This window comes from Chiloscyllium plagiosum, chromosome 23 (assembly GCF_004010195.1).
Source record: "Chiloscyllium plagiosum isolate BGI_BamShark_2017 chromosome 23, ASM401019v2, whole genome shotgun sequence".
NCBI lineage: Eukaryota > Metazoa > Chordata > Chondrichthyes > Orectolobiformes > Hemiscylliidae > Chiloscyllium > Chiloscyllium plagiosum.
Window position 1 is genome coordinate 31767184 of NC_057732.1, and position 13690 is coordinate 31780873.

Sequence of the window (13690 nt, forward strand, 5' to 3'; positions counted from 1 at the left end):
ACTGCAACATGAGGACACACCTTGATGTTTGTTTGATCAGGGCAAACACAATTGAGGTAAGTGTTTGAATTTCAAGCAAGATCAGCCCAAAGTTTATGAGCTAGAGGCTGAATTATATAAACACTGTAATATATCAGGGAAGGGGAATGTATCCTGCTTCCTTTGCACCAGAAAGTAGTTACACCTCTTAAGATTGGGTTGTCCAATTTGGTCTGTGTTCACAGACAGGAGATGACTGTGAGTGACTCAGGTAAGGGAATCCTGGGGGCAGGAACATAACAGACTTAGGCTTGCCGATTTTCCAATAAGTTAGAGGTTCTTTCAATTTGTCTGAATCAGAGTGTGGGCTGTAGAGTGAATAAGCCACTTGACCATGGCAATTTGGGACAGGCAGCCATTCAAGTGGGGGATGGGAGCATAAAAGGAATGTGATGGTGTTAATTGATAGTATAGACAGAGAGATTGACACTGCTTTCTGCAAACAAAGTGTATGAGTCCAGATAGGTGTGTTGCTTGCCTAGTGTCAGAGTTCAGACATCCAGTCAGGGCTAAAGGAGAATTTGCAATGGCAGGGGAGGATCCAATTATTAAGATTCACGTAGGTAATAATGCATGCAAGGAGAAGAAAGAAAGAGTCAGTTTGAGGAGCTAGGTACGAAATTAAACAGAACCTCAAAAGCCATGATCTCTGGATTTTTACCTGAAAGACATACAAATTGGCATCAGACAAATGAAATTATAGAGATAAATGTGTCACTCAAAGACTTGTGTGGGATTAGTATAAAATGTTGCCTCAGCCACAGCTAAAGTATTGGATGTAGTTCTGGAATTTATAGGAGGGATGCGATAGGACTGGAGTGGATGCAGAGGATTACCCATGTAGGCAATTAGGTAATTACATGCAAAGCATGTTGAAGGCAATGCAAGCCATCAAAAATGAGGGGAGAGATAGGGAGATGGGGAGGAAAGTTCACAGCTTTATGGGCCTTCTTCCTTTTTGTGATTTTACTTGAAATCACTTCAACTCAAGTAGGTGCCTCCCTGGTCAATGGCAATATTGTCCCTGGACCCTTTATCTGCACACTGGACAGCGGCATTGCATCAGCCTCAAATCATCTTATTGTTTATCATCAGCTAAACTCAGATATCAAGTTTTGGTTTTCTGGTAGCTTTGCTTGGGCATCACCTGTGAGCTTTGAGGTAGCAAACATTGGGAAGTTAGGCATCTTCTGCCTTTTAACTATTGATTCAGTGTATGAAGCTTCCAGCTTACAAACAATGTTTAACCCATAAGGTGGGATAGAAAGCTTGTAGCTTTAGGAAAGAATGAGAAATACATGTGAAAATCCTGAAGAACACATTGCTGTATGGCACAGTGTTGTACCAACATCAGAACTGTAGCATATGCTAGCAGGTTACACAACAAACACATTACATGTAATTGAAGAGAATCAGTGTGAAAGTCAAAGGAGTGTTTAGTACGACAAGGATGGACTCCAACAAGTCAGGGTACCACCTTAGTCAGCCCAGAGGCTGGGCCATATCCAATGAGGTATTTAGTCAATCCAACGGAGGTTTGGGAAACAGCATGTTAAAGTCTGTCAATTGAGCCAATCAATTTTGGAAGTCAAGGCCTTGCTTATTGGTCCTTCAGGGTGTTGTTATGAAATCAGTCCAGAGGAGTGAGCTGTACTTAATCCAATCTTCCTATCAAATCAGTCCAGTTGATGGACTACCACAATAAGAGTTTTTTTCACAAATGTGGGGACAGGAGCGTGGCACTGGAATATAAGGCTATTAGGAGCCAATCACACTCATAATTATTCAAATTAGTTGACGATACTAACCATCTGCCTTCAATTCAGTTAATCTGGAATTCAACAGGGCTCTTATGGGTCAGTGGTAGGTGTCCCTAATTCTCGATCAGAAGGTCCCAGTTTAAGTCTCACTTGCTACATATCCATTCCTGAAGAAGGGCTTATGCCCGAAACGTCGATTCTCCTGTTCGTTGGATGCTGCCTGACCTGCTGCGCTTTTCCAGCAACACATTTTCAGCTCTGATCTCCAGCATCTGCAGTCCTCACTTTCTCCTGCTACATATCCAAACAGGATAACTTAAAATAATTTTTCTTCATTTAATTGAATTCAGATATGGAATCATGAGGATGTATTGGAACTATACGGTGTCAATAATTGCCGCCTTGTGTTCGATCAATTCAACAATACTCAATGAAACAAGTCATTTGCCATCAAAGAATCACCTTCTTGATTGGCTAAATCACACACTCTTTACTGAGAGCACTTTGGTGGTACATGTACCAAAGATGTGTGTCTAACTCTCCCCTGATTTATAAATGTTTGTCCTTTAACCTTGCACAATATTCTTTCTGTGTAGGCGCTAAATGCAATGTCACGCTATCCAGCATCACTTCACGGCCTCTGTCGATGCTCAATGGATTGAGGTCTGCGCTGTGAGTCAATTGCACTACCTGCAAGCAGGGGAATCAATGCATATGCATGGACATTGGCCCTTATCTAACACCCTAATGTTTTCCTCCCTCCATACACAAAGGTGTACCTGCCAATGATGTAGTCAGCAATTAGCAATTTTTGAGAGGATTTATAGTTCAGGTTGATGATAAGTATGTAAGTTAGCTCGCTGAACTTGAAGATTTGTTTTCAGACGTTTTGTCACCGTGACTAGGTAACATCATCAGTGAGAGTGTCTGGTGAAGTGCTGGTGGTATGTTCCGCTTCTCTACAGATCTTGGTTTAAGGTGGGTGATGTCACTTCTGGTTCTTTTTTTCAATGGAAGGTAGATGGGATCTAAGTCGATGTGTTTATTGATGGAGTTCTGGTTAGAATGCCATGTCTCTTAGAATTCTCGTGCATGTTCTTGTTTCACCTCTCCTAGGATGTGTCTTATCCCAGTCAAAGTGGTGCCCTTCTTTATCTATATGTATGGAAACTAGTGATAGTGGGTCATGTCTTCTGGTGGCTCGATGATGTTCATATATCCTGGTGGCAGGTTTCCTGCTTGTTTGTCCAATGTAGTGTTTATTACAGTTCTTGCATGATATTTTGTAAATGATGTTAGTTTTGCTGGTAGTATCTAATGGATCCTTTAAGTTCATTAGTCGCTGATTATGTATGTTGGTAGGTTTGTGGGCTACCATGGTGCCAAGGGGTCTGTAATCTGGAAGTCATTTCTGATATATCTTTGATGTAAGGTAATGCGCCTATAGTTTTTGGTTGCATTGTGTCTGCTTGTTTGGGTTTGTTTCTGTGCCACAAAGAGAGAACACACAGAAAAGGCCAATGCTATATGATTGCTCGGGAATAGACAGCCTGTGTACGTCTATGCTGTACATTGCATGGGTCTGTGACAGTGTTTCTGGTATATTTAGTGATTTGTTTAATACTGACTACCCTAGGATGTTCAGTTCTTATCTTTGGTCACCCTGCATCCGTGCCTCCATAATTTTGGAAGTTATTTCAGCTAGGAATGCACAATGCTGCACATGTATTTATGAGGCAACTTGAGCACTTCAGCTTGAAATTCTTCTCCCACACAAATTATGGCATTTCCATTTTGTAGTGAATAATGGATAACAGCTTTACATTTTGATGATTTACATAGATCTTTATGTCTATTTTATCATCATAAGGTATCCATCCATACATATGAAGCACCCCTTTAATGTAATGCATCAAAATTAAAACAAACAAAGTAGGAATAAGTCACACTACCTGTAGTATAACTGACCAAGGTAAGAGGGAAATAATATCCTTTATATCTCCTGGAGGTGCCAATTGTGTATCACTCTCATCATCCAATTCGCCTCGTTCCAGGCGCTATATGGAGAGAAAACAATAGCATATGTTGAACACAGTGAAATTGGATATTATAGCACAACATAAATAAAAATCATGAATTAAATCATAGTCTCTTAGACACTAATGCAGAACTAACTGGATTTCTTCTGACAGTCACTTGTTGCAATATAAACTAAATGTCTGATTACAGTTGAGCTGAATTTCAAGTTTCTAGGACTCTGCCAATTTGTGCAAAAGAATAACTTGTGTAGTGGGATGGATCAGTGACATTGGAAATGCCCATGTCAAACAAGCAGGTTAAATATCTATTTATTAGAATGTCAGCCTGCAAACCATTTCCAAAGGAATCTAATTATATTACACATTTAATGTAACACAACACCTCAAAGAACTTTGCAATCATGTTACAAACTTAAACCACATAAGTAAATGCTTGAATGGATGGCCAAAAGCTTGGTAAAAGGTGGGTTTTAAGGGGAAGGGGCTTAAAGAATTAAAGTGAACTAAAGAGGTAAAAATGTGCAGGGAAGGAATTTCAGAGTTTAGGATCTAGTGATCTGAAGGCACAACCACTAATGGTAGGATTGTTAAAATAGAGATGCTCAACACGGCACAATTAGAAGAACACACACTTTGGAACACTGCACAACTAGAGGAAATTACAGACATAGGCAGTAATAAGGATGTGGAAGCATTTAAAAGCAAGAATAAGAAGATTATGATCAAGATGTAGTTAACTTGGAACCAATATAGGTTAGCAAGTAGAGTGCAGCTGACTGAATGGGTCATGGCGCAAGTAAGGACCTGGTCACTAGATCTTTGGATATTCTCAAGGTTCTGAAGGGTAGAATGTGAAAATCTGAACAGGAGACATTGGAATAGTCATATCTAAAGGTATTAGATAGGAGGATTACAGCAGTGGATGCTTTGAGATGGGGCATAGTTGTGCAAAGTTCAAAAGGTGATTGACTGAGTCAAATATGAAAGGAAGTCCTCACATAAAGTTCTGGCTGTGTTTCTGAAAAAAGCAACTTTAAGTGAAGCATATTTTCCCATAGGAATCTTTATTGAAGCAAAAGTAAGCTTACTGCAGATGATTTTTGCCTGGAGAATCCAACATATAAGTTGAAAAACTGAAACATACATATGCATCATATTCACAGATTCCCCACAGTATGGCAAGAGGCCATTCAGCCCATCGAGTCTGCACCAACTCACTAAAGACCAAACCACCCAGATCCAGACCCCATCCTTTTCCCATAACTCAGCATTTTCCATGGCTAACCCACATAAGCCTATACATCCCAAGACACTATGGGACAATTTGGCATGGCCAGTCCACCTAAACTATGTCTTTGAACTGTGGGAAGAAACTGGAGCACCCAGCTGAAACCCATGCAGACACAGCAGAACATGCAAATTCAAAACAGACAGTCACCCAAGGCTGGGATTGAAGCTGGGTTCATGGTGCAGTCAGGCAGCAATGCTAACCACTAAGCCCCCATGTCAACTAAGTGACTGAGTGACTGAAACAAACCTAAGTAAAATATCCCTTTTTTTTGCTTAGGATTTAAATAAAAGTAGTAGCATTTATACAATGTACTTAAACTCATAACTTTAATAACTTGAATTCATAACTGCTGTCTGAGCTCCAGTTGTTCCCTTAATCAATTTCTCTGCTAGAAAAGTTTTACGAACTTCAGCTCCTAGACACAGAGAATCATAGAGTTATACAGCACAGACCTGAGGTCCAATTTGTCCGTGCCGACCAGATGTCCTAAACTGATCTAGTCCCATTTGCCAGCATTTGGCCCATATCCATCTAAACCCTTCCTATTCATGTAACCAGATTTTGAGCATCTTTTGAAGAACACTGTTAGTTTGGCGATGACAAGAGTATGCAACAATAGGTTGCTGGTCGAGTTAATGGATGTAGGGCCAGGATCATCAAGATTGAAAACTTTGTCCAAGGATTGCTGAACAGTTCTCTTTTGTTCTTCTCAGTGGATCATCTTGAAGCAGTTAAAGGCAACACTGATTCATTCACTCTGGCATTGTATTCATTGTTCAGGTTATTCCCAGTAACAGTTTCTATTGCCTTGTTGGAAGTTGGAAAGTCCTTGACAGGTATTTCTTTGACAAATCTTGAGGAGGGGTTGTATTTCAGTGCAATCTTCTTCTTCAATGTTCATTCACACTCAACCTGCATTAAGTACTCTTTAGATAATTCTTTTCCATGGAACGCAAGTAATTCCCACAGGCCAGTAACATCCACTTCATCAAAGCCAGTCTCCTTCACGAAGGCTATGTTTGTATCCTGAACCTCAGGCAAAATGTTATGAGATTACTCTTAGCCAATAATCATTTGGGCCATAATCTCCACTGCACACTGTTCAGATATGCCAACAACACTACATTCCATGCATCGGGGATATTGCCAATGTTTTGAGGATGTTGCGTCACCAAAATCCCCTGACTGATGATGTGGCCTTGATGGGTTTGGAGACGGTAATAGGCCTTGAATGTTTGATTGCTGCCTGATCCATGGGATGAAGTCTTATTCAGGGGCAGGAAGTGATTTCATCAAGATGGATAGGATTACAAACACAACTGTCCAACAGGAGCAATATATTGAAATATAAATTTTCTGTGGTACAATAAGCTCAACTGGCAGGGATGATATACAGAGTGAACAATATCCAAAAGGGTGTCACCATCATTCAGACTTGCTATTTGAGTACAAATGATATGCATTTCACCTCAATGTCTCACACTGGGACACTACTAGGGTTTAAAACCTCCTGCAGCATTCCGATTGGATGGAGTGCGCAAGTTGTCATATTCCAGATAGATACAAATGACACATGCAGAACTAGGAAAAGGGCTCTGCAAAGGGATTATGGGCAACACAGGGCTAAATTAAAAGCAGAGCTACAATGGAAATAATTTCCAAATTACTATTTGAACCACATGCAAATTGACAGTGTAAATAAGATTAGAGAGGTAAATGCTTAAAGATTAGTATAGAACTAAGAGGTTCCAATTCATTGGGCACTGGTACCAGTACTGGAGAAACAGAGAGCTGTTCTGATGAGAGGGGCTTTATTCATACCATACAGGGGACTGTTTCCTGATGAATGATATAACTAGGGTTGCAGATAGGACTTTAACATAATTAGTGGAGGTGGGAGAGATCAATTGAAGGCAAGTATAAAAAAGACAAAAAGAGAGTAGAGGTTCAAGTACAGAAGAAGTGAATGATAATTCAAGTGTGACAGGTAGGGGCAAGAAATATAAGCAGAAGAGTGCAGCAGAAATTATAATCTGACTAAGTAATGATAGTAAAAGGTCAAAACTTGAAACTCCAATCTGAATATATGCAGCATTTGTAACAAGATAGATGTGTCAACAGTAAAAAAGTAATAAATGAGTATGCCTTGATAGCTAATGAAGTGACATGTGTGCTGGGAACCAATATCCAAGAGTGCTCAAGAGTCCAGAAAAATAAGCAAAAAAGAAAAGCAGGTGGGGTACATTTGTTAAGAAGGGAAGCATCAGTGTAGTGGCGAGTGTGGTGTAGTAGATTGTGACATGGAATCAGTTTGTGTGGAAATAAGGAATAGTAATGGAAAAACTAATGGGAGTGGTCTGAAGGCCTCCGATGAGTTGCCTGACTGTAGCGCAAAGTATAAGTCGGGAAACAATAGAGGCATGTATGATGGGCACAATTGTCATCAGTGGTTTCAATCTACTTATTGACTGGACAAATCAGATGGGTGGGGGTAACATGGAAGTCAAATTTGTAGAGTGCATCAGGGATTGTTTCTTGTAGCAGTAAAGTACACAATGTACATGGGAACAAATGAGTTTAGATCTAGTCTAAAACAGGCTAGGAAAATAGACTAAGGGGAATGTCATTTGATTGGAGGTAGCTGACATTTAAGCAGATATTTCATAACTTGAACATCCTGTTCCTGTATTGCACATTTCTGCGTTTAACGTATTCAGCAAAAATATATTCAGATTTGCAAACGTCTTACCATGTTCTCCATAAAGCTGCTTCTAGATCAACTAATTCCACCAACGCTTGTAACACTGAGCACTTTGGTTGATTTTGTGAGTTTTTACCATGGATTGTTCACACATTTTAAAACATGCAACTTCACTGCAAGGCTGATGGTTTTCCAAAATCTCTTTGAAGCAGTGGGAATATCACCAAATTCTGGACTCAAAAGGGATTGCAACACTAAATTAGAAATATGGAATAAGAGAACTTTAAAATGACTCCTCTACCTCCTACTTTCTAAATGGCTTATGACTCCTGCTCTTGCTGCTCTTCTCAGCAAGTTTATGGCTTCTCTGCTTTGACTGTTCTAGTGATAAAAAGGCTCCACTGCCTGCTATCACAGTGACTGGCTCCTCTGTCTCGTCTGTCCCTCAATGCCTTCAAAATGGCTCCTCAGCCTCACTAGTTACAGTACTCTTCATTCCAGTATTTTTCAGCTAAACAAATCCCAAGTCAAGGAAAGAAACTTCACTTCACCTGTGTGTTGTAGAAGAAGCAAAAAAAATCAAAATTAGCTTCAATGAAAAATGTGCCATAAGGAGCAGACTTCTTGAGTGCAGGAAACACTTTAAAAACAATGTTTACAACAGCATAGGAGGTAATGGGCAAGTTACACTTACAAGAGCCAGTGGATGTCTGTAGAATACAGAACAGTACAGCACATTACAGATCCTTCAGCCTTTGATGCTGTGCCAGTCTTTTATCCTACTCTAAGATCAGACTAACTGACATACCCTTCATTGTACTATCTTCCATATGCCTATATAAGGGTCGCTTCAATGTCCCTAATGTGTCTGACTCTACTACCACTGCCGGCAGTGCATTCCATGCACCCACCACTCTGTGTAAAGAACCTACCTCTGACATCTCCCCTAAACCTTCCTCCAAATACCTTAAAATTATGCCCCCTCATGATAGACATTCCTGACATAGGAAAAAGTCTCTGGCTATCGACTCTATCTATACCTCTCAACATCTTGTACACCTCTATCAAGTCACCTCTCATCCTTCTTCTTTCCAATGAGAAAAGACCTAGCTCCCTCAAACTTACTTCATTAAACATTCCCTTAGTCCAGGCAGCATCCTAGTAAATCTCCTCTGTACCCTCTCTAAAGCTTCCACATCCTCCTTATAATGAGGCAACCAAAAGTATGGTCTAACCAGGGTTCTATAGAGCTGCAGCATAACCTCGTGGCTCTTAAACTCAATCCCCCTGCGAATGAAACCCAGCATACTATATGCCTTCTTAACAACTCTACCAACCTGGGTGGCAACTTTGAGGGACATGGACCCCAAGATCCCTCGGTTCCACCACACTGCCAAGAATCCTGCCTTTAACCCTGTATTCTGCAATCAAATTCAATCTTCCAAAGTGATAGAGTTCACAATTTTCCAGATTGTACTCCATCTGCCACGTATCAGCCTAGTTCTGCACCTTGTCAATGTCTCGTTACAACCTACAACAACCCTCCACACCGTCCACCACTCCACAAATCTTTGTGTCATCGGCAAACTTACTAACCCATTCTCCCACTTGCTCATCCAATTCATTTATAAAATGACAAAGAGCAGAGGTCCCTGAACTGATCCATATGGAACACCACTGGTCACCAAGCTGCAGGCTGAATATTTTCTATCTACCACCACCCTCTGTCTTCTATGGGTCAGCCAACTGTGTATCTAGATGGCCAGATTTCCCTGTATCCCATGCTTCTTACTTTCTGAATTAGCTTATCAAACGCCTTGCTAAAATCCATGTACACCACATCCACTGCTCTACCTTCATTAATGTGTTTTGTCACATCCTCAAAGAAATCAATGCCATGCTGACTGTCTCTAATCAAATATGGTTTTCAAAGTTATCACCACAACAGTCTGTTTCCTGTCACTCATCCCATTTAATATCCACGTTGCTACTATCTCCTTTGCTCCATGAGTTCTTATGTTTACTCAAAAGCCTACTACATATCACTTTATCAAATGCATTTTCAAAGTCTATATATGCAATCAGAAAACAGATCTCATGAGAAGGATAATCTTAGAGAAGGCATGCTGCCACAGTGTGTCAGTATTTAAAGGAGTGTACGTTCTAGTTAATGGATAAGATAAGTGTAGAGTATTACATCACAATCCTGGATGATGCCTGGTAGATGTTGTAGATGATGGATAGGCACTGGGAAGACAGGAGGTAAGTTACTTACCACAGACTCTGACCTGTTTTTGTGTCCACTGTATTTATCTGATCCAATTCAGTTTCTAGTCGATGATAAATCCTAAGTGTTCACGGCAGAGTACTGAGCAGCTGTAATGCCCTCGAATATCATTGGAGATGGTCAGATCCTCAGAGATGGTTATTGTCTATGTAGCATGTACGTTACCTGTCATTTATAATCCAATCTGAATAACGTCTGAGTCTTATTGCATATTGGCATGGAGAGCTTCATATCTGAGGAATTGCCAATTGTATTTAATATTTTGCAATGACAAATGATGGAGGAAACATCATTGCTGAAGCAGCTGAAGATGGTTAGGCATAGGATACTCACTTGAGAAACTCTTGCAGTGATGTTTGAACATGAAGTTATTGATCTCTTAAAAAAAAACAATCATCTTCATTTGTGCTAGGAATGATTTCAACCAGCAAGAGTTTTCTCCTAATTCTGACTGACTTTAGTTTTTGCCAGGTTTCCTTGATACTAAATTCAGTCAAATGTTAACTTGATATCAAAGACTATCATTCTGGAATTCAGCTCTTGTTTTGACCAAGGCTTTAATGAACAGGAGAGTGGTCCTTGCAGAAGCCAAATGGAGTGCCAATGAGCAGGTTATTGCTGCATAAGTGTTGCTTCACCGCACTGTAACACCTTCCATTACTTTGCTGATAGTCAATAATAGGCTGACAGGTCAATAATTGGGTGCATTGGATTTGTCCTGCTTTTCATGGGCAGGACATAGCTGAACAATTTTCCATCTTGTTGGATGAATGCCAGTGTTATAGCTGAACTGAGACAGCTTGCTTAGGGATGTGGCTGGTTCTGCAGCACAAGTCTTCAGTATTATTTTCAGAATGTTGTATAGTCCTATAGCATTTGTAGCATCCAGTGCATTCTTAATGTCACATGAATTTACTTGAATGAGTTGAAAACTGGCATTTGTGATGCTGGGAACTTCAGGACGAGGCCAAAAAGGCCATCTACATTGCATGAAGATGAATGCAAAATACTTCAGCTTCATCCTTTTAATACTGATATTGTGTGCTTCCCTATCATTTGAAGATGAAGATATTGGCCCAGCCTCATGATCCTGGTCGTTGTTTAATTGAGCATAATCAATCACAGCTGAATATCAACTGCAGAGCTCTGATCTGGTCTACCAATGAGCACATGATTGTTCAGATGTGTATATATTGCATGCCTTTTCAATTGTTTGGCAAGCACTTAATCTTGGGTTATATAGCTTCATCAAGTTGACCCCCTTGTTTTTAGGCATGCCTGGTGCTTCCCCTGGTAAGTGTCCTGAACCCTTCACTGAATCAGGTTGAATCATCTGGCTTGATGGCAAAGTTATAGTGGGAGATATGCCAGACTATGAGAGTATAGATTGCTGATGATTCACAGTACCTCATGTAAGCAAAGTTTTGAGCTTCTAAATTAATCCTGAATTTATCCTATTTAGCATCATGGTAGTGCCAAACAACACACTGGAGAGTATGCTTAGACTGAAGATATCCTTCACAAGGATTGTGTGGTGATCACTCAAACCTATACTGTAATTGACAGATTCATCTGCAACAGGTGGATTGGTGAGAACCAGATTATGCACATTTTCCTTTTGCTAGTTCCACATCACTTGCTTGCAGGCACAGTCTGGCAGCTTTGTCCTTTGGATTCAGTCAGCTTGGTTACTAGACAGCATGTTTTGAGAATCAGTTTTGAGGACTCCAAAGGCAATTTCCTCTCAAATGTACACCACTGTGCTGCTGTTTCTAGTGAGTCTGTCATACTACTGGGACAGAATGCTAGAACATAAGATTTTAGACAGAAGAACACTGAGTCCTTAAACTTATTCCACTGTCTGATGAGATTGTGGCTGATAAAATTGTGGTTTTAATTCCACATTCTTGTTTGTATGCATTACACTTGATTCTCTACTCAATCAAAATGCAATAAACTTGAATTAATTCAATAACCCATCTTCTACTGCTTTCTAGGAAAGAAAATCCACAGAATAACAAAGCTCTGAGAGAAAAAAGTACTAATCTCTGTTTTAAAAAGGAAATCTCTTATTCTTAAAATGTGTCCCCTAGTTCTGGTCCTATAAGAAACATTCTCCTGGTATCCACTTTATCAGTCCCCTCAGGATCTTAAGTTTCTCAATATGATGACCTCTCATTCTTCTAAAGTCCAAATTATACAGACTCAAAGTATGCAACCTTTCTCCATGAGATGAGCCTTTTATCTCAGGAATGAGTCAAGTTAACTTTGGTCTGGAGTACTTCTAGCTCAATTATATCTTTTTTTTCCAAATAAGGAGACCAAAACTATACATAATGTTCCATTTGTGGCCTTGTACAGCTGCAATAAAAAACTTTCTTCTTTTTAGATTACCTTCCCCTTACAACAAACACCAATATTCTATTCACCTTATGAATCACCTAGGAACTTGCAGACTATTTTTCGTCGACTATTTACCAGGACATTGAGAACCTTCCATACCATCAAATTTTGCAATCTTCATTAATTTAAATGGAATGCTGCTTTTCTATTTTCCCTACCAAAGTGAATATATATATATATTCCCATATTATACTGCATCTAACAAATTTTAGCCCACTCACTTGGTTCACCTATGTCTCTTTGCTGACTTTTTACTTCCCTTGAAAACATACAATCCTATCAATATTCATGTCATCGGCAAATTTAGCTATCATGTATTTGGTCCTTTAATCTAAGTCATTGCTATAAATTATATTTAGTTGAGAAATCAGCACTGATCTCTTTGGCACTGCCATCGTTAACAGTTTACCAATGTAAAAGAAACCCATTTATCCTGACTGTCTGATTCCCGTTAGCTGGGCAATTATTTATTCATCATAATGTTACCTCCTCAACCATGCGCTTGTATATTGTGTAGGAACTTTTGATGTTGCAACTTATCAAATGCCTTTTGGAAATCCAAGTACATCACAGCTACAAGTTTCCCTTTATCCACCTTGCATATTACCTACTCAAAAAACACAAATAAATTAGACAAAGACAATTCCCATTTTTCAAAACCACATTGACTCTGTTTGATCCCATCATGATTTCAAACTATTTAACTTTCTAATAACACATTCTAGCAACTTCCTTGAGACAGATGTTAGGATATTCTACAGTTTCCTTCTTTCTGTCTGTCTCCTTTCTTGAAAAAAGCTTTCAAAGCACTGGAATGTGTTCCGAATCTAAGGAAGTTTGAAAGAATATAACAAATGCCTTTATTCTCTCTACAGTCATTTATTTTAAGATCGTTTGATGCAAGCCATCTCGTCCTGGGGACTTTCAGCCTTTGGATCTACTAGTTTCCCAGCATTTTCTCCTTGGTGATGGCAATTGTTTTGTCTTCATTTCTTAATTTTTGAGTATCTGTTGGAAGTTTTCCAAGTCTTCTGCAGTGAAGACAGAAATAAAATACCTATTTAATGTTGCTGTAATCTCCTTGCTTTCCATTATCAATTCCCAGACTAATTCCCTACAGAACCAACATTAATCTGAGTTATTCTTTTCCTCTTTAAATTATTGTAGGAA

The 13690-nt window shown here is 39.5% G+C and overlaps 1 protein-coding gene across 1 annotated transcript in view; it reads right to left on the reverse strand.

Moving 5' to 3' along the window:
* fbxl13 (F-box and leucine-rich repeat protein 13) overlaps positions 1–13690 on the reverse strand; it is a 314516-nt gene that overhangs the window by 225042 nt on the left and 75784 nt on the right. The window contains exon 10 of the mRNA XM_043713824.1: positions 3752–3856. Coding sequence (XP_043569759.1) covers positions 3752–3856 — 105 coding nt within the window. The remainder of the gene's footprint in view (positions 1–3751; positions 3857–13690) is intronic.